The sequence below is a fragment of the Rhipicephalus microplus genome, chromosome 1 (genome assembly GCF_043290135.1).
Source record: "Rhipicephalus microplus isolate Deutch F79 chromosome 1, USDA_Rmic, whole genome shotgun sequence".
Lineage (NCBI taxonomy): Eukaryota > Metazoa > Arthropoda > Arachnida > Ixodida > Ixodidae > Rhipicephalus > Rhipicephalus microplus.
The window spans coordinates 56,811,479-56,833,269 of NC_134700.1; the positions used below are offsets into that span (position 1 = coordinate 56,811,479).

At 43.7% G+C, this 21,791-nt stretch overlaps 1 protein-coding gene across 4 annotated transcripts in view; it reads right to left on the minus strand.

The window, feature by feature from the left end:
• Positions 1 to 21,791, minus strand: part of LOC119178785 (polypeptide N-acetylgalactosaminyltransferase 11) — a 225,943-nt gene that overhangs the window by 47,733 nt on the left and 156,419 nt on the right. For all 4 annotated transcript variants that reach the window (XM_037430033.2, XM_037430032.2, XM_037430031.2 and 1 more), the window contains exons 11-13: positions 20,775 to 21,020; positions 11,176 to 11,277; positions 9,754 to 9,885 (exon numbers count right to left, since the gene is read on the minus strand). In XM_037430033.2, the coding sequence (XP_037285930.2) occupies positions 9,754 to 9,885; positions 11,176 to 11,277; positions 20,775 to 21,020 (480 nt within the window). The remainder of the gene's footprint in view (positions 1 to 9,753; positions 9,886 to 11,175; positions 11,278 to 20,774; positions 21,021 to 21,791) is intronic.

Consider the following 21,791-nt stretch of genomic DNA (forward strand, 5'->3'; position numbering starts at 1 on the left):
GCAGCATTGAAATTTCCCCATTATCTGTACCGCAGACCTTTCAATGTTGTCAGCGACCACCACGCCCTGTGTTGGCTAGCTAACTAACTTGAAGGACCCTTCAGGTCGCCTCGCGCAATGAAGCCTAAGACTTCAGGAATTCAGCATAACCTTCGTGTGCAAGTCTGGAAGGAAACGCTCCGACGCCGACTGCCTGTCTCATGCGCCCGTGGATCCACCATCACATGACGACCAGGATGATGAGTACTTCTTGGGAACCATGAGAGCCGACGGCTTCACTGAGCGACAGAGTCGACCCAGAACTGAGAGGGATGTGGAATACCTTGAAGGCCAGGCCAGTGTTGCCCCAATAACCTTCAGCCAAAGCTGCCGTCGGGCCGGAGAGAATTTATCTCCGGCCTGAGCCAGCTGCTTTATCTCTGTACCTTCGGCAATGTGAACAGAAATTATGAAGTCCCTGCAATATTACCGAACGGCTGGCCACCTTGGTTTTTCCCGCACACTTGCAAGAATACAAATACTACTGGCCATGCATTATCGCTTACGTCACTCATTACGTGAGGACATGTCGTGACTGTTAGCGATGCAATACTGCAGCCCATCTAACCACCTCACCAACAATTCCAGCAAATTGATATGGACTTACTTGGGCCATTCCCGACGTCGGCTGTCGGAAACAGATGGATCGTCGAAGCTACCGACTACCTTACCCGCTACACGGAGACCAAAGCCCTGCCCAAAGGTAGAGCATCTGACGTAGCCAAATTCTTCATCGAAAATATCGTCCTGCGTCACCGCACCCTGGAGGTACTCATCACTGACAGAGGTACAGGATTTTTGCTGAACTAACCCAATGCCTTTTAGAAAAAAACTATGGCTTGAACGTGGGCTGCGAACATGCTGCCCTACCCTCAAATTTTACACTCCCCCTCCATTACAAAGGCGGATGCCCTTGGCGGCAGTCCCCTATGAACACAGCAATGCTCTCACTGTTGCCTCCGAGCAGCTGTGATACCACGTGACAGAGCGGTACGGTAATGTCACGTGACTGAGCGGTATGAAGGTGAGCAGTCGCATGTGGCGGTTTTTCGCAACACGCGACAGGAGGCATGGCCTCAGAGATTGCGTGCTGGCAGAAAGCTCCCAGTTGTAAAGAGAGCAAAATTCCAGGCATAGTTTTTTCAGGAGTCGTTGACAAACCCAAGCGATTTTAGCATACAGCCAGGCAAGCCACCGCCAGACGATAGTGTACCACCCACAGACCAATGGCCCCACCGAGCGCCTAAAAAAGACAATTGCCGGCATGCTGGCCATGTACGTCGACGTCGAACACAAGACGCGAGATGCCACGCCTTCATACATGACCTTCGCATAGAACACCACCGTACAAAAAACGATGCAGATGACGCCGTACAAGTTGGTCTACGGAAGGACCCGAGCAACGACGCTTTATGGAATACCAGTCCGGTGAACGTTTTTGAGTATGGACGCCGATACACCGACGTGGACGCAATGAAAAGCTTCTGCAATGATACTTTAGACCATACAGAGTAGTTTGACGTCTCAGCCCACTTGACTAAAAGGTTGTCCCCGACAGCATCACGAATTCTCAACGGCACGAATCACGACCTGATGTCATCCATGTCGCCCTCCTGAAGCAATTTCATGGACGTTAAAGAACTGACAGAGTGTATTTTATTGTTATTGTTATTGCTGCATCCTAATTATTCGCTCACGCTTTCTTGCATTGCTATTGTAGTTTTATCTTCTGTTAAAGCATCGAAATGATTCAGAGAAGGGCAATGCCACGTTCCCTCTCCTAATTTTGTTATTATCCTGTTACACTGTATGTAATTCTTAGCGAAAATCATCCCTACAGTGTTCAAGAGGATTCGGAACTGTATCAGATCATTTATTTCAGATTACAGATTATTCTGGAACCTACCTCGTCGCTAGCGATAACGCTAGAATATTCTACGGCCCGTGTATAAATGCCGACGCGCTTCACCGCTTGTCAGTTAATCGTCAACCGATGCCCTGTTTGCAGCTATCAGTGCCCGTGTGTTGCTGTAATCTGACCTTCAGTTTCCTGGCCACAAGTTCGGCCAAATAAACAGTTTCACCTGAACATCGAGTCTGCTGCCTTGGTCCAATTCACGACCCTGTGACAATACAGGTGCGTATGTGTTTGAGTGAGCGCTAACTATATTTTGTGAGTGTCTGAATGAGCTCAACATTTTATTACCGATCTATGGTTTGATATGACTCGAAGACAACTAGCCTGGCTGTCAATTAAGTCTCCTTAGTCCAGAAAACCAAGGACGTTGACCTTTCCATGCAGTGATAGATCAAGTAGCCGGACAAGCATGAAAGTTGGGCTTCCTAATGTACTGAAGTCCAATGCCTCGTTCCAAGCTGCAAGCTACCATACGATAAGCAAGGCGAACGGATTAATCAGAAACTAAAGCGAAAATTTTCTTTAGCTACCCCAATGTGGCTCAGCTAAAACACTCAACACTTGTCCACACTCATCAACTGAAAGCAAATCGAATATAGAGCAACGGTACTACTATTCATTCCAGATGAAAGCAAATTAATTTTCTGAAACAGGAAGAGCGTTTGATCGGTCTATAAAAAGTTTGCTGATTCCTTTCTGTATCTGCATCAACGATTATGTAAATTTCAGGCCAGGCAGAGAAGAATAAAGTCATGACAAAATGCTTGAACATTACAGCGATAGCCCTTTTTGCAATAGAGCAAAGCACAGAAGTGTCAGGCGGCCTGCACTGCAGTGAACCTACAGTGAATGGCAGTGACAAACGGAAGAGAATCTCCACAACAGAAACGTAAGACAAATTCGTTATACAGTAGAAGTTGCTTATAATAAACCTCCATATAATGAATTCCTCGATATAACAAAGTTTTTGTATTCCCCACCGTTGCTCCATAGAAGCGCATGTATTTGCGACCTCTATGTAACAAAGTAACTGCGAGAGACAACCTTGATATAATGAACTTTCCCCATGGCCAATTTATGAATTTGGCTCCCCATTTCAGTACCAGCATGCATCCTCCGTGGCTGCCCCGCTGCCAACTGCATCGACCGAGCAATGCTTGTAAGCCATGCGCGTGCATGTACCACCACCAATGAAACTAATCTTAGATAATGACCACACGTGGTTATCATACAGCGTGCTATGTATACGAATTCCTTCTCTGAATAAATGTTATTTTTTTTTACTGGCTTCCACTCGTCACAGATCTGATACATGGTGTCGGAAGTGGGCGCATCGCTTTGCGGCATAAATGATATCGGCCCACGAACAGCAAGCAGTAACCGGCCAATTCAATTGAAAGCCACGACCACACAGTAAAATTGAGCATTAGCAATAAAACTTCTCAAGGCACCAGAACCCTTGCTGCTATCCGGAAGTACGACAAAGAACTGGGAGAGATTCAAACAGAAAATTAAGCTGTTCTTGGAGGTGACATCACCAGCGAAGGAAGTCAGGACTCCATCTGTCAAGACTGCGCTCCTGCTGAGCTTTGCGGAAGACGAAGCACTCGAGGAATTCAACAATTTCTCTTTTGCCGAGAGTGAAAGAAAGCAAGATTATGGGACTGTTGCGAAGAAGTTCGATAAATATTGCCAAGAGCAGCAAAATGAGGTTTTCGAGAGATACCTGTTCCGGATTAGGACACAAGCAGAAGGCGAACCCTTTGAGAATTTTCTATGTGATCTCAAGAGACAGGCACGCAGCTGTGACTTTGATCCTTTGACAGTATTCTTGATTCGGGACCAGATTGTCTTCAGCACAAACAACACCAAGCTGCACCAAAAAATGCTCAAGGAGAAGAACTTAGTGCTCAACAAAGCAGGGCAAATATGTCAAGCTGCAGAAGTATCTGCCGAACAGAATGAAGCGTGGTCTCATGCATACAACCAGATAGATGTGGTTAAAGAATCGCAACAGCACCTTTGTACCAAATTCAGTCACTCTCAGACGCATGCTAGGTGTTCAGCCTTTGGAAAGACTTGCTTCGTGTGTAAAAAAAGAAATCACTTTGCTAGGTGCTGCATGAAACGTCAAGTAGACAAGGTTCACGAAGAAAGCAATGACTTCAGCGTTATGGATGTAAAAATTTGCAACGTCAACAGCAAGGAAGATTGGACAGTTAAAGCACAGGTTGCGGGTGAAAATGTGGTGCATAAGGTCGACACAGGCTCCCAGGCAAATCTGCTGCCTTACTCTATCTACCAAAGGTGCAAGAGGGACCTGAAGCTTTACCCAAGCTGTGCCGTACTATGATCCTACAGCGGAGGTGTGATCAAGCACCTCGGCGTGGCAACGCTGCAAGTCAAGACGAATCATCGGTTCAGTAGCATCCCCTTTTTCGTTGTGAAAAAGAGCAACCCTGCTATTCTGGGATTAGCCGCAAGTGAAACTCTGGGTATGGTGTCATGCAACGTAGACATGGTCAGCAAAGATGGCACCAATGACATTGTAAAAGAATTCTCGGATTTATTTTAGGGAACTGGCTGCTTGCATCAACACTACCACATGGTTTTACGCAAGGATTCAGCACCAGTAGTAAAGCCAGCGTGGCAGGAACTATTGGCAATACAAGGAGCACTATGAGATGAGCTCAACCGCATTTCCTTTGGCAAATTCATACCCAACCTGGCCAATAAGATGAACCTGCTGCACAACCTTTTAAAGAAACACACCATTTTTGAATGGACAGGAGAACCATGCACAAGAGTGGGCAGTTATTTAGAGCATCTCATCAAACCACCACTTCTTGCCATTTTTGACGTGTCTAGAGAAACTAAAATCTCTGCATATGCTTCGAAATGCCCGCTAGAAGCAGCTCTTTTGCAGCATTACAGTGACACTTGGCGGCCAGTTGCCAATGCATATCGTGCTATGAGTGATGCAGAACAAAGATATTCTCAGATCGAAAAAGAGGCAATGGCAATTACCTAAGATGCGAAAAGTTTCACCAGTTTGTTCATGGATGCAAGATTGTGATTAAAACTGACCATCATCCGTTAATTGCCATTGCTACAAAACCTATTGGTGACATGTCCCCGTGGCTTCACCGTTTCTTTCTGCGTTTGTTCCCCTATGACTTTGATCATCACTTCCTGCCAGGCAAACAGCGGCTCCTGGCGGAGCTGCTATCCAGGGCGTAACCAAGTGCCGCAGGAGACATTAGATTCAATGAGGACGTGAAAATCCATGCAACGAGAATTGTGCCCGAGTTGGTAAACACAAAGACCATGGATCGCCTAGCAATGAAAACTGCAGCCGATCCCGAGTTTCGAGCTGTTATCGACTACTTATGCGGCAAGGAGAAGCTCGAGGGCCCATTGAAACCGTTTGCATCCGAGTCATCACTTGTAATGGCTACAAGTGGGGAGGTTACAACGGAAGTGGGGAGGCTACAACGGAAAGGCAACTTTTTCGTTTTTTATGATATCCTAATGAAATTATCAGGGTAGGCTAATAATAAAGCCCTCTGAATAACCATCAAATTTCATGCATTTAGGTTCACAAGTTCCCAAGTTACAGCCATTTATCAGGATAGTCCACATAGGTTTCTTAGTGAGGTTCCGGTGAATTTAATAAATGTGCTAGCACCGTGAAATTCACTATGATGATTCCTAGAAGTGTGCTTTACTTTAGAGCAGAGCCCTTTTTTTTCAATTTTCTTGCTGAAAATTGTTAGTGGAGCACTGGATTCAGTGTTTGCCATCGAGCTGTTACTTATGAAATTTTAATTATCACAAATTACAGACATAACAAATTAAAAAAGTGGCTCTTTCAGTGGGTGGGCTATTTATTAGGGTGCATAACAAAACACATCTGATAAAAATCAGATGAGCGGTTGTAAAGATATCACCAGACTAAACAGCCTCACTGGCCAAAAAAGTCATTCTGAGACAACGGAAAGTTTTGAACACATATTTTAGTGTAAAATGACCCTTTAAAGTAGCTTTCCTGTTTGTGTTGCAGCTGTTCTTGAGCCTTTTTCACACAGAAAGGGTCTGCATAGGTTGGCAAATGCACAGATGATGACGCGGTCGCACTGTTTGGGGCCGTAACCGTTGCAGTTACCGAGCACAACGCACCAGGCGCACTTGAGCACGAAACACAAACTCACTTGTAACGACGGAGCGTTGCGCCGATTCTCGATGTTGCGAAAAGCATCAATGCAGTCATTGTCTTGAAGAGACGAAGGAGAAGCTGCTCAGCATCGATGCGACTGTTGCCCACATGCTGGCGCGTGAATGAGCCTCACCATGCGTACAAGCTTCATCGGAAGCTTTCTTGAACAGAACACGCGCCAAGTCAAGTCCCAAACTTTGCCCTGCCCATCGCTGGTGACAGAACAATCAGCGTCCCATGAACATAGCGAAAGATTGTCTCATAAAGACGGTGAAAAATTGAAGAGTACGTGTGAGAACCGATCGGAATGATGGCAAACAGGACACATAAAGCACGGCCAGAGAACACCGGCGCTTGAAAGGCCGGCGCTAGAGCAGATGGTGAGTGGGGGGAACAGATGCATAATCGCACGCAGCAGCCGATAGGAGCCGAATGATTTCCCACTCCCTCGAGAGATGTGTGCTTCCTCAAATCGCGGCTTCACATCCGAGCCACGGGAGACTTCAAAACTTCGAGAGCCCCCTAATCATGAGCGATTCCCGCCTCGGCCACGCTGCTGCTGTCATCGTGGGTAGCAAAAAAAAAAAGAGCGAGAATTCACGAGCAAAACAAAACTACGATGACGGCGCTGGGCCGCGTGGTCGGGAAATGACAAACAGGCGAATTTGGGGTATTTTCAGTGCTCGCTAGCCACTCACCGGCTGCCTCGGCATGTTATATAATGTATTTGAGGTATTTTCGCGAAGAATTAAGCATTGATATTTACAAAACAGATAGTTTATAAGAGATACTACCCGAATATGTGGTTTTCAAAAGATTAACTTTTTCGCAATTTTTTGATTTTCAAAGAGTGCGTCGTCTCCTCTTAAGGGATGCAAAGTGGTTATTCCAAAGTCATTAGGGCGAGAAGTACTCGACCACATTTATGAAGGGAGCTTGGGTATGTACAAGGCCAAAGCAAAAGCTCGACGTTTGGTTTTCTGGCCAGGGCTTAGCCTGGACTTCGAGAGAATGCTACAGGGCTGTACAGCCTGCGGCAAGTACGCTTATGCGCAGCAAAGCGTGTGGGGGAGCACGTGCGCCCAGCCTCCCTTTCCTTTTTACGGCAGCGCGAAAACCTAGTTGCGGGAACACCCCCGCGGCCGGCGCTCGCGATCCCCCTTTCCCGGCGTGCGGAATGGGTCTCCCCTCGCTCAGCGAGAAAAGGTATTATTCTCATCAAGGATAGCAGTTATATAGAGTCCTGGCTAGTTTTTTGCCATTGCCGCCGTCATTAACTGTATATGTATACGTATCTAATATAAAAACTCAAGAAAAAAAAAAAAGCCGCCGGCGCTCGGCCCCCTGCTCGTCATGATGTGCCAACACGCGCTTATCGCCTACGCATACTTTGCGCTGTGAATTGAATTAGTTGTTAGATGCTTGTGGGCGTGCGCTTGTCCTTCGGTGGGAATGATCGTGTGCCTTTTACTTTGACCGGAACGGTTGCATTTAGTTGCCGGACACACTAGGATCACTTCGCTCGCTGGACAGCCGGTGCTTGTGAAAAGGGTGTGCTTTTCAAACACAGCGAAGTAACAACTGGGGCACTTGTTAGTTTGCACTCATATGTGTACCTGTGATTACGTTTCGCGCCTCGTTTTTGTTTAAACAGAGCAATAAGTGTCGAGCGGTAAACGTCAGTTCGCTCTTTTCCTGTGTATGTTGTTTTTGTGCATCATTTGTGCATGAGCAGTGCGCTGCACGTTTCGATCTGCTTGCCGTTTTCAGTGTTACATTCAAAGTTCTTGCTTTACTTGCTTCGCCCTTGCAGCGAAACTGTGACATTTCTTAATTCCAGACGACCGTCTCGTCACCACCGATGGGATGTCAGATTAAGCATTGATAGAAACTCTCCGAAACCACGGTGACGACAGATCTTCGGAGGTCGACTCGTCACGCGCTTCCGTCTTGCACTGCGCCACAAGTTCACAGGCTGGTAGCTTTCGTGATTAGCTGATTAGTTCTGCCAACATGACGGCGCGTTAAATGCAATGCAATGAACATGATAGCAAGAAATTGTGATGTTATAAAAAATAAGGCTGCAGCCAACACTTTTGAATTTGATATCACGGAAGTCCTATAAAATTCTGGTGCGAGAAAATACGGCCACTCCAGGGAAAAGTGCTCTTTTCACACTGTCTCTTCACATTGAAAACGCACTGGTACTCGCAGAGATAGCAAGCATGCGAGCGATCGCGACCGCCCTTAAAATTAAAGTTCATTATTGCTACTCAATTGACCCCCCCCCTTCCTCGTGTTGTTTCATGCTCGTTCAAGATGGATGGTTTACTTTCTGTTTGAGCATTCGACAGTTCTAAGATGCAAAAGATGTTATGTTATGCACTTTCCAGGCAATAGGGATGGGCCGACTCATTTGATCTCTGCTTCAGCAGCGGTGGCGGGCTTTTACTCGCTCGTGAAAAGTTACGATGCGCAGAGGCATGTTATCAATTTGGACTTGCTACAGAACATGGCGGTGACGGCAAAAACTGCCGAAAGTGTCGCAATAATAAAGTAGTTTTTTACTGTAAAATAGGTGTTTTTGGTTCGCTCCGTCTTCAGTCCTCCTCTTATGTAATTTGCGCGTTTATTTTCCAAATTTTGTACCGAACCTGCATATAACAAAATCCTCTTTATAACAAAATTTTCCAGGGTTTTATCAATTTCGTTATATCCAGGTTCAACTGCATAATTAAGTAGTTGCTGTGCAGAAGTAAAACTTCACCTTGGTTGATGGTTTCTTAGAGTGCAGAAGAAAAATACCACTGCCAAAAGTGTGAGGGGGGGAAGGCTCCACCTCCGAACCTTCCTCAGTGAGGAGAGCTAGCACACCCCTTGCCGCCCCGGTAGATACATCAATGATATTGCCTGAATGGAACTGCTGCTTGAATAGAACATTGCCCATACATTACATCGGTACTATATTATTGTAACACAAACTAAAAAATATTCATGAAATGGTCTTGTATCTGAAACTCTCAACGCTGTACAACATGCAAAACCAAGCTGCCATTGGACAGTTGAGAGAGACGTGTCTATTAAGACAAAAAAATGAAGAGGCAAGCCTACTGACATGTGTGGCTCTGTCATATTGCATGTCCTTTTATGCAGGTGCGTAGCCATAAATGTCTTTCGGGGTGGGGGTCATACCTTGATTTCGGGAGGGACACACCCTTAAGATGACAATTTTTCGCTCTCTATGCTATGGCAAAAAAACATTTCGGGAGAGGGGGGGCACATGCTTGTTGTGCCATCCCCTGGCTATGCCCCTGCTTCTATGTGTATACACTGGCTGCATATACGTATGTCCCCTCTTTCTTTCATGACTGAAATATACAAAAGCACCTGGACAAGAAAGATTAAGTTGCCTGTCCAGTCATCTCTTTACACCATCGCAACATTTCACACTTGTGGAGACTTCTATTGCCTTCCTTGGCCACGCTGCCAGCAAATATGATTCAAACAATATTGCATGATTTACGTGCAGCAGTACTCCTTGAAAGTAAAGCTCAAACCGAACAATCCTGAGCACACTCACATTGCTGGAATGGCGCCAGTCTTGGGAGCCACCCATCTCGTGGCACTTGGCGAGTCGTGGGTACTCGTCCCCCCCGTCCAGGCAAAGCCGCTGAGCCAAGCGCAGGTCATGCTGCGCTGTCTCGTACCACAGCTGCAAGTTAAAGGGCACCAGGATCACTCTGCTAGATTAATGGCACAGTACACCTAGAAATCTAAAACCATTACACAGAACAATATTCATAATCATTTTATGTGTGCATGCGTTATTGTTATCCGAAGGAATTCTCAATTTATACAATGTGCACCACTTATAACGTAATTGCTTGGAGGGCAGAACCGATTACAATGCAGTCTTTTTAGTCTCCTGTTTACCCTCCTACAGCGCCAATGTACAACTACACTCAAACCGGGATATAACAAACCTGGATATAACAAAATATCGCTTATAACAAAGTAGATGAAAAACAGTCTTGCATTAGATATAGTGTTAAGAATAAACTTTTATAACAAACTTTCGGATATAACAAACTTATTTTTGTATAAGTTGCAACTTTGTTATGATGAAGTTTGAGTGCATATGCATACCACTTTTTGTGCAGTCCCCCTAGATGAAAGATCAATTATAATGCGGTTGCTGGAAAATCATTCTGACAAACGTGACAGCAAGTGAGCTACTCAAAGGAAGTTCACCGCTGAGGAGGGCGACGAGGTCGTTACCAAGGAGGAGGGGATGTGGAGTGAACGAAAGAAAGGTGGAGGACACAGAAATGAAAAAAATAGGGCGATCATGGCTGTGCTGTGCCGGCTCGTTGAGTGAGAAAAGAGGTCTGTTACATAGGCAATGAGAAGCCTTTGCACTAGAGCCGGCTGCGCACCCTCTGGACAGCACGTGCGGCTGCGTCCTCAAGTGCACTTTGAGTTTTCTGTCATGAAAAACATCGTCGTTACCCCGCTTGCTACAGATAATGCGTTTATAACTCTTACGCAAACTTAAAAGCTTTACGGCTGGCTTTATGAGGGCTCTATAACACGAGCATACAGCACTTACTAAAGTTTATAGCTTTTGCCATCGTTGATCTCCCAGCCGCGATCCCAATCTTCGTATCACACGTGCTGCTCTTAAGTCAGTTCTTGAGTATGATCTTTTCGACACCCGAGCTTCATGTTTTCTTGGACAAACTTCGCGAGACAACATGCCCAACCGCACGCAAGTCCTGAACAGTGTTAGTCCTTTTTCATTCTACATACTAGTACTGCCTGCACATACTACTCTTGTCATATTTCGAGAAACCTTGACATAGAGCTAGCACAACAGCACAACACCTCGATGTGAACACCTTAAAAATGCTGTCACTCAAGTAATTAGAAAAATGGGATCGTTATGTTTGAGTCCTGATTTGCACATATTTGGCCAGACCACTAGGTATAGAGAAGAGCTCACTTGGCGCTTGACCTTGGCACACTCCTGCAGCAGGAACACAGTGCCCTTGGTGGTGACATCGTCCTCAGACTCTATGCACAGATTGGTGTCGGACAGCTGCAGCTGCACACAGAGGGAGCAGTCAATTGTTGAGACGACGACAATTCTCTGGTTTATTCAGTGACTCGTATGTCAGGCAGTGAGGATATTTGGAATATCAGGAGCAATATTTAAATTTATTGGAACAAGCACTTGCTCCTTTAAAGGAAGCCAGCAACAAAATGTGACAGCTCAAGCCAGCGCATGCCTTCCGTACCACCAATGACATACTAGGCGGCCGTGTACCTGCTTCGACACTCTTCCTCTTCCACAAACAAAAACACAGGGTCACTGTTCTTTTCATCCAGCTGAGGATTTCGATTTCGCAAGCCGTTTGAACCTCTACTGTGAGCCTCAGTGGCCCAACACTATGCCAACACTGACTCGTTATCCAGTGACAATATTTCAAAGGATGATTGATAGATATGTGGGGTTAAAGTCCCAAAACCAACATATGATTATGAGAGACGCCGTAGTGGAGGGCTCCGGAAATTTCGACCACCTGGGGTTCTTTAACGTGCACCCGAATCTGAGCACACGGGCCTACAACATTTAATATTGCGGAGGTATCGCCAAAAGTGATCATTTGGCAGCTGTTGGCTGCAGTGGCACTACATTTAAAAATTTTTAATACAATTAGAAAAAGCACACATTGTTGCACGATTTCTTCAAGTATAAGCAGGCATGTGTAAAAATTGGAGTTCTGAATTTGAACCAAATAATACCTAATTGAATAATTCGAATCAACTTTGAATGACTAGTGTTCAAAGTTTTGAATAATTCGACAGGAAGAATATCTAAAACACGACAAAGGACAACAGTGCAGCTTAGTTAGACTTGGCTGGCTAAAGCTAACGTTAACGTCATTACCTTTGGCTTTTCCTTAAAACTTTCACTGATATCCTCATTCAGAACAAGTGAATGTTTATTTAAAAAAAAAATATGTCATTTCTGCACATGGAATAAAAGAGAACAAAGCCCATCACTTCTGAAACAAAGGCAAGAACTAGTTGTGTAATTACGTCACCTATGCCACAAGCACCGTAAAACGACCTGACTTTGGCCTAAGAAACCTTCAATGACTGGCTTCACACTTGAAAATTTGTTCACGCTGTGCTGTCGCAACTGACCCACCACACTACTCATGCAGAAACTCCCATCGTTCCAGCATGCAGTTAGAATGGTGCTGTGAACAGGCACCCAAAAAGTTTTGGGCACAGAGCACTTATAACGACGCCTTTGTAGTCTTACCGTTGTAGCGAATTTTTGCTCTTTCGGTAGCAGTCCCACACTGTGCTATGTGCTAAAGGATACCAGCAAACCATCAAGCAGCAACCCATCAGACAGTGTTGGAGCATATGTACAAAGAATATGCTGACGTAATGCACATATTCACAGACGACTCTACAACACAATGTCGGTCGTTGTATGGGGTCTTCGTGCCCTCTACAGGAGAAATCCTTGCGTTTCACCTAGAGAGAGCGACAAATTCACCCAGTTTGGTGAATAATGTCAATGTTATTCCAGGAATCAGCGACCACATGGCTGTTGTTGCAGAAATCAAAAAAGAATGTAAAAACACCTCAAATAGTGCGGCAAGAAAGGTTTTCCTGTTCAGTAGGGGTGACTACACAAGAATAGTCGAAAAACTAGAAGATTATTTGCCCGTGTTTGAATGCCTAGCTGAGCACTACAGTATGAATGATTTATGGCTTAGCTTTAAGGACAAGTTGTTAGCACTCGTAGATAAGTATATACCTGCGAAACAAGCCGGAAAGCTTCATAAACGCAAGAAGCCATGGATGACGTCCGGTATTTTGAGATTAATCCGGAAAAGGCGACGGGTTTTTGGTAAATTAAAGAAATCTGGAAGCAGTGACCACGTGAAAGAATTACAAGCATTAACGGAGCAGTATAAATCATGTGTGGAAAGCGCAAAAACGAAATATTTCGAAGGGCTCAGCAATAAAATGAAAACTAATTCAAAGTGTTTCTGGCATTATATCAAAGAGTGTGCGTCTGATCATGTTGGAGTGGCTGAACTAAACTTTAATAATATGGTTGTAGTTGATGAGGAAGCAAAAGCTACCTGTTTAAACAAATATTTCCAGTCTGTGTTCTTGCCCAAGCTTGACGTTCCTTCAAAACCACACCCAACCACGATTCCGCCGATGCCACCGGTAGAACTGAGTGTCCGTGGCATATGTTCTCTTCTAGAAAACCAAGATGAATCCAAAGCAGTTGGTCCTGATGGCATCTCTCCTCGTATTCTAAAGCGATGTGCACTGCCAATTTCCCTTTACCTTTATATAATTTATTCAAAATCCCTTTCAACGGGAACTCTACCCGAAGATTGGAAAATTTCTCATGTTGTTCCGGTTCATAAGGGTGGCTCAAAAAAAGATGTAACAAATTACCGACCCATTTCATTGACGTCAGTGGCATGCAAAATTTTCGAGCACATTTTATCCAAGCACATATTGACCCATCTTACTGCTAATAATGTATTAATAAATGAGCAGCACGGTTTTCGTAAAGGTTTTTCTTGTACGACGCAACTTGTAGAGTTCTTTCACGAGCTGGCTTCCAACGTTGATGAAGGTGGGCAAACAGATTGTGTGTTTTTAGATTTTCGAAAGGCCTTTGACACCGTGTCACACTCCCTTCTCCTGGCTAAATTACAGACTTTAAATTTCCACCCAAATGTGTTCATCTGGATAACCAATTACTTGCTGAACAGGCGTCAATGCGTTCTTTTAAATGGGAAGTGTTCATCCTATGTTAACGTTACATCAGGCGTGCCCCAAGGCTTTGTCCTTGGGCCTCTTTTATTTCTTATTTTTTTAAATGATATTTCTGTGGGTATTTCGTCGCGCATGCGTTTATTTGCCGACGATTGTGTGTTATATCGACAGGTTCAGAACGAAGGTGACTGTGCTTATTTGCAGAACGATTTGGATTGTATTGTACAGTGGTGCCAGAAGTGGCAATTGACGCTAAACCCCAAAAAGTGCGTTCATATGCGTGTTTCCAAAAAAAAGAAGCCAATAGTAACGGCGTACACCATAGATACACATACTGTTATTACCGAACCAACATGCAAATATCTTGGCGTTGTTTTGTCGCATAACTGCTCATGGAATGCCAATGTTGATCACGTTGCTGGCAAAGCGGCAAGGGCTCTAAACTTCATTCAGAGGAACCTAAGATTGGCACCCCGAACATTAAAAAATACAGCCTATCTCACATGTATTAGACCGATTTTGGAATACGCATGTCCTGTGTGGGACCCGATGCAGGCGAACTTGATTGATAAGCTTGAAGAAATACAAAACAGAGCTGCGCGGTTTGTTTTAGGGCGGTACGAGCGGAGAGACAGCTGCAGTGCTATTAAAGCTGAATTGGGTTGGGAATTGCTTTCTTTACGCAGGAAAAAACTGCGTTTGAAGTTTTTCTTTTCTGTTTTTCATGGGCGGACTGGGATTGACCGTCATAACTATTTCAGTGAACCCAGTTACATATCTAGTAGACATGGCCACCGACGCAAAGTGAAAGAATATCGTGCAAGAACGACCATGTTTTATAATTCCTTTTTTGTGATGACCATTAGAGATTGGAACCGGCTGCAAGACAAGCAAGTGTGCTGTATAAACGAAGAATTGTTTTATTCCAGTCTGTAACCCCCCTGCTGTAACGCCTTTTTGAGCAAAGCGGGGCACTCACCGAATAAAGAAAAAAAAAATCTTCGACAACTGCAGAGTTGTATGGAATTAGGGAGGCTATAATTGGTTATTCTAAGACACCAGATGCCAAAAAGATGGGCTGTATTTGCAGATTGTAAAGCAGCTCTTCAAACTATGTGGAACAGGCATAAGAGTGGGAATCAACAACCTGTAACATCTGATACTGCCTCTCTCCATCACAAGGCTAAGGCTGCTGGACATATTATGTTTCAATAGATACCTGGCCATGCTGGTATTTCGGGAAACAAAAAAGCTGATGAAGCTGCCCGAAATGGACTACAATTCAGAAATTTCAGAAGAAAATTTCTTACAAAAGCCGACGATTGGAACATCACAATAAGATATGCCTACCAAGTAAAAAGACTACATTTAGAATTCGCCACTTCACAATGATAGCTTTCTCTATTGTATTAACCCAAAACGGAGTGTGGAACTCTCTCACTCATTTCCTCGCCACCTAGAAATGTTATATCATCGTCTTTGTCTGAACGTGGCATACACGACCAGCTACATGTACCGCATAGGGCGTACCACAAGTCCATGTTGTGATTTCATTAACGTGACTTTGTACTAAGATGATAGAACACATTATCGCACCTCATGTTTACAGCCATCTCGAGTCTAATAACTTACTTTTCACAAAACAGCACCGGTTGCGAAGAGGCTTGTCATGCGACACTCCTCTACTAGAATTCCGAACAAATTTGCACTCCAACATGGTCTCAAACCTACAAACAGACTGTATCTTACTAGATTTTTCTAAGGCATTTGATCGCGTTGCACATTGTCAGCTATCCACAATAAAACTGGATTCATTAACTCTACCCTGGCTCTGAAATTTCCTTTCTAACAGGCAGCAACTCACCATGGCCAATGATGTCTCCTCATCTTTTTCTTTTGTTTCTTTAGGTGTACCCGAAGAAAGCATGCTTGGTCCCCTATTGTTTCTCATTTATATTATATCAACGACTCACCCAATAACATATGATTCTGCATGCGCATTTTCCCTGATGATTGCATTATATATTGCCCAATTAACAGTTTCTCCGAGCACACGGCCCTTCAAGAAGACCTCAACTTACTTACCGGTTCGTGTGACACATGGCTAATGCACTTGAACTCACCGTAGTGCAAAGCAATGTCGTTTAGCAGGAAGAATTCTAAATCCAACTTTTTGAACAGTATAAAACACAGCCCATTATCCGAGGCCTCTTCTTTTAAGTATCTAGGCATCACTCTTACTCCAAACCTTTCTTGGACAACCCTTATTAGGTATGTGCCAATGCTGCCAAGTCATCAGGGTACTTACATCGCAAACTTTCAAGCTCACCCTCCCTCATTCGCAATCTTACTTTCCAAAGATTCCTTCACTCACAACTTGAGTTGTCCTCTTCTATGTGGTAACCCGATCAAAAATATTTGATTACTTCATTAGAATCAATCCAAAACAGAGCCGCTCGTTTCATTGCTCAAAACTATAACTATCGTTCTAAAGTGACACAAATAAGCTCTTTCTTTCCCTTGAGCTGTTAAGTGATCGTCGTGATATTGCCTTGTTATATGTGTACGTACCAGCTCGACCATCATGCGTTGGGCCTGCATATATCACCACACACATCTCGTCGAAAACATCCAAGTTTCACGCGACTTTAGGGTTACACTGACGCTTTCAAATATTCAGGACTTCATGGAGTTTTATGCCTGTGGAACAGTTTACCTGATGATATAGTGGCAGAAACAAACTCGGCAAAATTCAGACAATCTCTTAACGTGCATATCCCCAGCAGAATACACTCTGCCTAACTTATCGCACGTAACGATCAGTGCTTTCCATAGGGTGCTTGCGCAGTTTCATTCATGTGCAATAGCTTACATGTTAAAGTCTTCCCCCCACCCTCTTTTCTTTTTTCTTCTGTTAAGGTATCCATTGTATCACTTGTATTCTTGTTGGTATTTTATCATGCCCTATACTATGCAACTTGTATTTAACTTTTTAATGTTACCTTTTCTGCTGGTTTTTATACCACTCACCCTTTATAGCATTTTGATTGTACTAATTCTTTGTTTTACAAGCAGTGTTCTTGCATATCAAATGTTGCTTTTTCATATAAATTGGTTGATACCTTTGGTGTACAAAATTTCTGTAACGTCCCCTTACTCCATGCCCATGTGGCCATGTAAGGTATTTCAAATAAATAAATAAATAAACAAATAAATAAGTAACTCTGGCAGCATAGAGACAGTGCAGCACATAGTACTACTAGAATTCCCCACATACTGTGATAAAACGCAACTGTTCAAACAAGAAATGGATATGATCTGCCACGAACAATTAATGTTGCACAACAAATTAGGCTCTATGCGCGGACCTTCAAAACATCGTCCGGTCATACTATCATTGATCAATGACCAATCCAATATTGGCCTTGTGAGAATCGCTTAATAATACGACATCTCACATAGGAAACCCTTTAAGTATTTATGTGATACCCTAATGTAAAGTTTACCAGGCTCACTAGATTTCAAGTTTTTTTTTTTTCATATTTTTCTTATCTTTCTGCTGAAATCTTTCAGTCCCCTTCCCTATCCCTATAAAAAGTAGCATGCCAGCGACACATAGACGCCGGCAAAAATCTCCGTTTTTTCTAATAAAGAGTTTCTCTCAATTTTCATTAGAATGTTTTGTATTCAATATTCTATTGGATATTCCTTATTTTGGGCCACTACTAGCCCACTACTCGATTCATTATAGAATTCCACCATTCACACACCCCTAATCGTAAGCACTGAAATAAAATTTGACACAGTTCAACACTGCTAAGTTTTTCTTTGTTTTTATATTTTTTTAAGTTTTTGCATTTTACAGGTCTTACATTTGATGTAATTCTTGAAGTCCCTTCTAAAACATATTGTTACAGCTTGTTTAAAGCCGCCGAGCTCTGCTGTACTTCCTACACTAAAATTTTTTAAGTCTTTTTCTTTTTGATATAATCACGTTTAACTGCACACTAATGTCTGTGAGATGAAAAGAACAACAGCAATTTCAGCATTCTGTGAAGGTGTGATACTAAGAAGCGTAAGAACACTACCACTAATATGTGCCAATGATTCTGGTGCCAAGCAACAAATAATCATCACTATGATGATCATATTACAAAAGTTACTGAGAATACCGTTCCACATTGGTGCCTTTGTTTTCGACTGAAACCTACAGCACACCACTTTTGTGGGGATACTATAGCGAGATTTGCAAAGGTATGCTAACTAATTTTCATCAAAAAGCATTACTTATTGATGCACTCACTTTCAAAGCTTTCTCATTTTGCCAGAACACAGAACACCAGAGCCTCGTTAAATGGAACCTGAAGAGGCCAGAAAATTATGTTCCATTTAACAGGAGCTTCGTTCACTGAGAAACAAACAGGAGGGCAGAACTCAAGCATGATAACTAGAGACCAGATTATAGGCAAATGCCTATTTTGTTCCTTGCATTCCTATCGTTCCATTTTGATATATGAGCATGAATTAGAGGTTAAGAAGGGCTTTTATGGTGTTTATAGTGCTATAAATGCCTATTTTGAGTGTTCGTCCCTAAATGCCTATAAATGCCTATAAGTGCCTATTTTCAAAATGAGCGCATATACGAGTGCTATTCAAGGCCAAATTTTGTTTTAGAGCGTGGTGTGAAACTGTTTTTCAGGTAAAAAAGGCAAGATTGATATTTCCTAACACTATAAGGTTCAACGAAGACAAAGCTGACATGCTGCGAGCGATTGGAAGAGGAGTATGAGGAGTGCAAAAGATGCTATTTCTGCAGCCCCAAGTGGAAGCACCTCTCAGCGTCTGCAGGGAAAAGAGGAGAGAGAACCGAAGATGGAATAAGAAAACAAAAGTGACGTCTATGGCCGAGGATGTGGCGACCGCCTTCTACAGACAGCTATCCGGTGCCCTGAAGAAACTGAACAACCGCCCTGAATACCTGGGTGTTGCAGTGGGAAAGGAAGAGCAGGTTTTTCTGGGCCGTTGCAGGTAGCTGGAGAACGAATGAAAAACAATGGAGGGCCACTCATAGAAGGCTCTTGTCGATTCAGTGGTGGTGAAGGTTGCCAAGTCGTTGTACTTTATAAAGCAAAACCCGTGAGAGGTGCCGGCATGTTTACAATCAACGGTGTGTGAATATGAGGGATGCCGTAGTGGAGGTAACTGCAAATTTCGACCATCTGGTGTCCTTTAACCTGCACTGACATCGCGCAGTACACGGACGTCAACTTTTCCCCTCCATCAAGATGTGACTGCCGCGGCCACAGCAACCACAATTGAACCCACGACATTCTGGTCAGCCGCGGAACACCCTATAGCGACCGGTCTACCGAGGTGAACGCGAAACGGGGGCCGATTAGTGAATAGCATCTCGATGCTATTAAAGAAAATAATAACCAGCTGAAAATATGTCTGCGTGTTTTATTAATTTTTCTCAGCTTTCATTCATTATACCGATTTTGAAAGGGCAGTGCTAAGACAGAGGGAAAAGAAAGACATAGAGACAAAGAGTGTTGTCTTTCTTTTCCCTTTGTCTTTGCGCTTCCCTTTCAAAATGATATGAAGTAGCTAGCCCAAACCAAAAAACTCCTCATTCATGCTACACAACAGAACACACTAATTGCACATGCCAAGTAGTGTAATGTCACATGCAATGCTCTTAATAAGGTATCGTTTAAAATGGAGGATATAACCAGGAGGCAGGACATTTTTTCATCTGTTTTTCTAGATATAGCTAGCATTTAACGAAGTTCTGATGAAGAGTGTATAGTATGCGAAGTCAGCCCACCAATGTCAACGTAAAGGAGCGACGTAAAAATAGGACCATTCCTTGCTGTACGTCACTCCCTAGATCTTGGGGCACACGCCCGCTAAAAGGGAAAGTAGCATTCATTAGAAATTGAGCGTTTTTCTGCGACATGTAATTTTGCAAATCTTAACAGGAATGAAGCGGAGTGCCCAGTGCACCATTACACTTGTCAGCTCGAAATGCCTAAACCCAGTGAGGGGCTCTTTAAGGTGTTCACCGATAGGGGAGAAATTGGTCCTACGCGATTAGACCTAGCATCTTTCTCTTTTTGGGTATCAGTGGTCTGGTTATTTGCCCCTGCGCTGCCCTACCCAGCTATAACAAAACAAAAGAGACCCAGGAGAGTGTTAATTGAATGGTGGACACTTGACGCACAATGCTAGACAATAAAACGGAAGACCACATACTGTGAATCATGCGAGAAATGCATGCCAATGTTCAATAATTAGTACCTTTTTGCTATCTTAAACAGTATCATTTTTTTTGCTTCTTGCCGTAGATACAAGTCACTGATGTCGTTGTTTTGGGATATTTTAATTTTTGTAGAAATTTATTAGGCCTATATTTATGATTCTGAGGGCCTAAAACGGTATTTTACCAGCCTGTCTTTGGCGCCTAAAACACCCTTTTTAGTGTCTAAAACTCCGGCCTCTAATGATAACAATCACGTAAAGGCTGTTGTTTCATTGAAAGAACAAAGTTCAATTTAGGCTGTAATTGTGTTTTATAGACTTCTAATTATTGAGAGTCCATTATATCGTGGATGCTTTTCTGTTGTTGTTGTCGTTGCTGTATCAGCTAAGTTTATTATAGCCCAGTTCAACCATTAAACCACACTAACCCCTAGGCATTAGTACAATAATAAATTGAGCTCACTTACTAAATGAGTGTGCCCATTCAAAGGAATAGATTGGTTAGAAAGGGGTCACCTGAAAGCGGCCAATGATGGTGGGCATCTTGCGGCGTAGCACATCAAGGTTCTTGGGTAGAGACAACTTCTTGTGCTTCTTTGGGGGTGCCAGGTCTTCGGGGCTCGGCGGCCTCAGCTCGGGATAGACGTGGTGCATGTACCAGTCGAAAGAGTGGCACTTGAGACGCTTGCGCAGCTCCTTTCGTGCAGACACATCCCCATACCACTGGTTGCGGGCATCTCTCCGTGTCTGCAGGTAGTACGTCTGCAACACATGCATTTAAACACCGCATCAAAGCCTTTAGTGTAACTGGTATCTGTAATTGCTTGAGGAAACTGTCATGTCACTACGAATCAGACCATTGAAGGTAACGTTCGCTCCAAAGTAAATGTTGGAGTCGAAACTAACGCTGATATGGCACAAACTGAAGACAGTGGAGGCTGAAGTACTGCACTGCTTGGCCCTGTATTGTCATGCTTCAATCTGTGAGCACTCTACAGAGGGACCACGCTTAGTTAGCTACAAGGCAGAAATCAGCCAGGAAAAGGCCAAGAATCATTCAACCAAAAGGCTAGAAGAAAGCTTTCATTTTTTGGCTTTTTGAGCTCATGGAATAAAGTGCCAGGCACTCGCACCAGAGTGCACCATACATGAAAGGTGGCAAAGAAGTCTGAGTGGAAGGTTAATTAAGCCAGCATGTGAAGTTATGCCAGGTCAGGTGCCAAAGGAGTAAGCTGCTAGACCTACATCACACCATATTGACAAAAGCGAGTTTGCACAGTAAAGCTGTTCTTGGGCCAGACAGGGTGGTCATGCTTCAGTTCGTACCTATAACGTGTAGGTTCCTTATAGACAAAGCCTTATTTCTACGTGGCACTGCCCATAGAGGCTGTAACCAATGCAACGCCACCCTAGGCCCGGCAAGGGGCGGCACAGTGCAAATGAGGTGACATTTTGTAGCTATAAGAAGAAGAGATGTTTACATGCACCAGACTTTTTCCAAAGACGGGCAAGCCTTCTCCAACACTCAAGAAA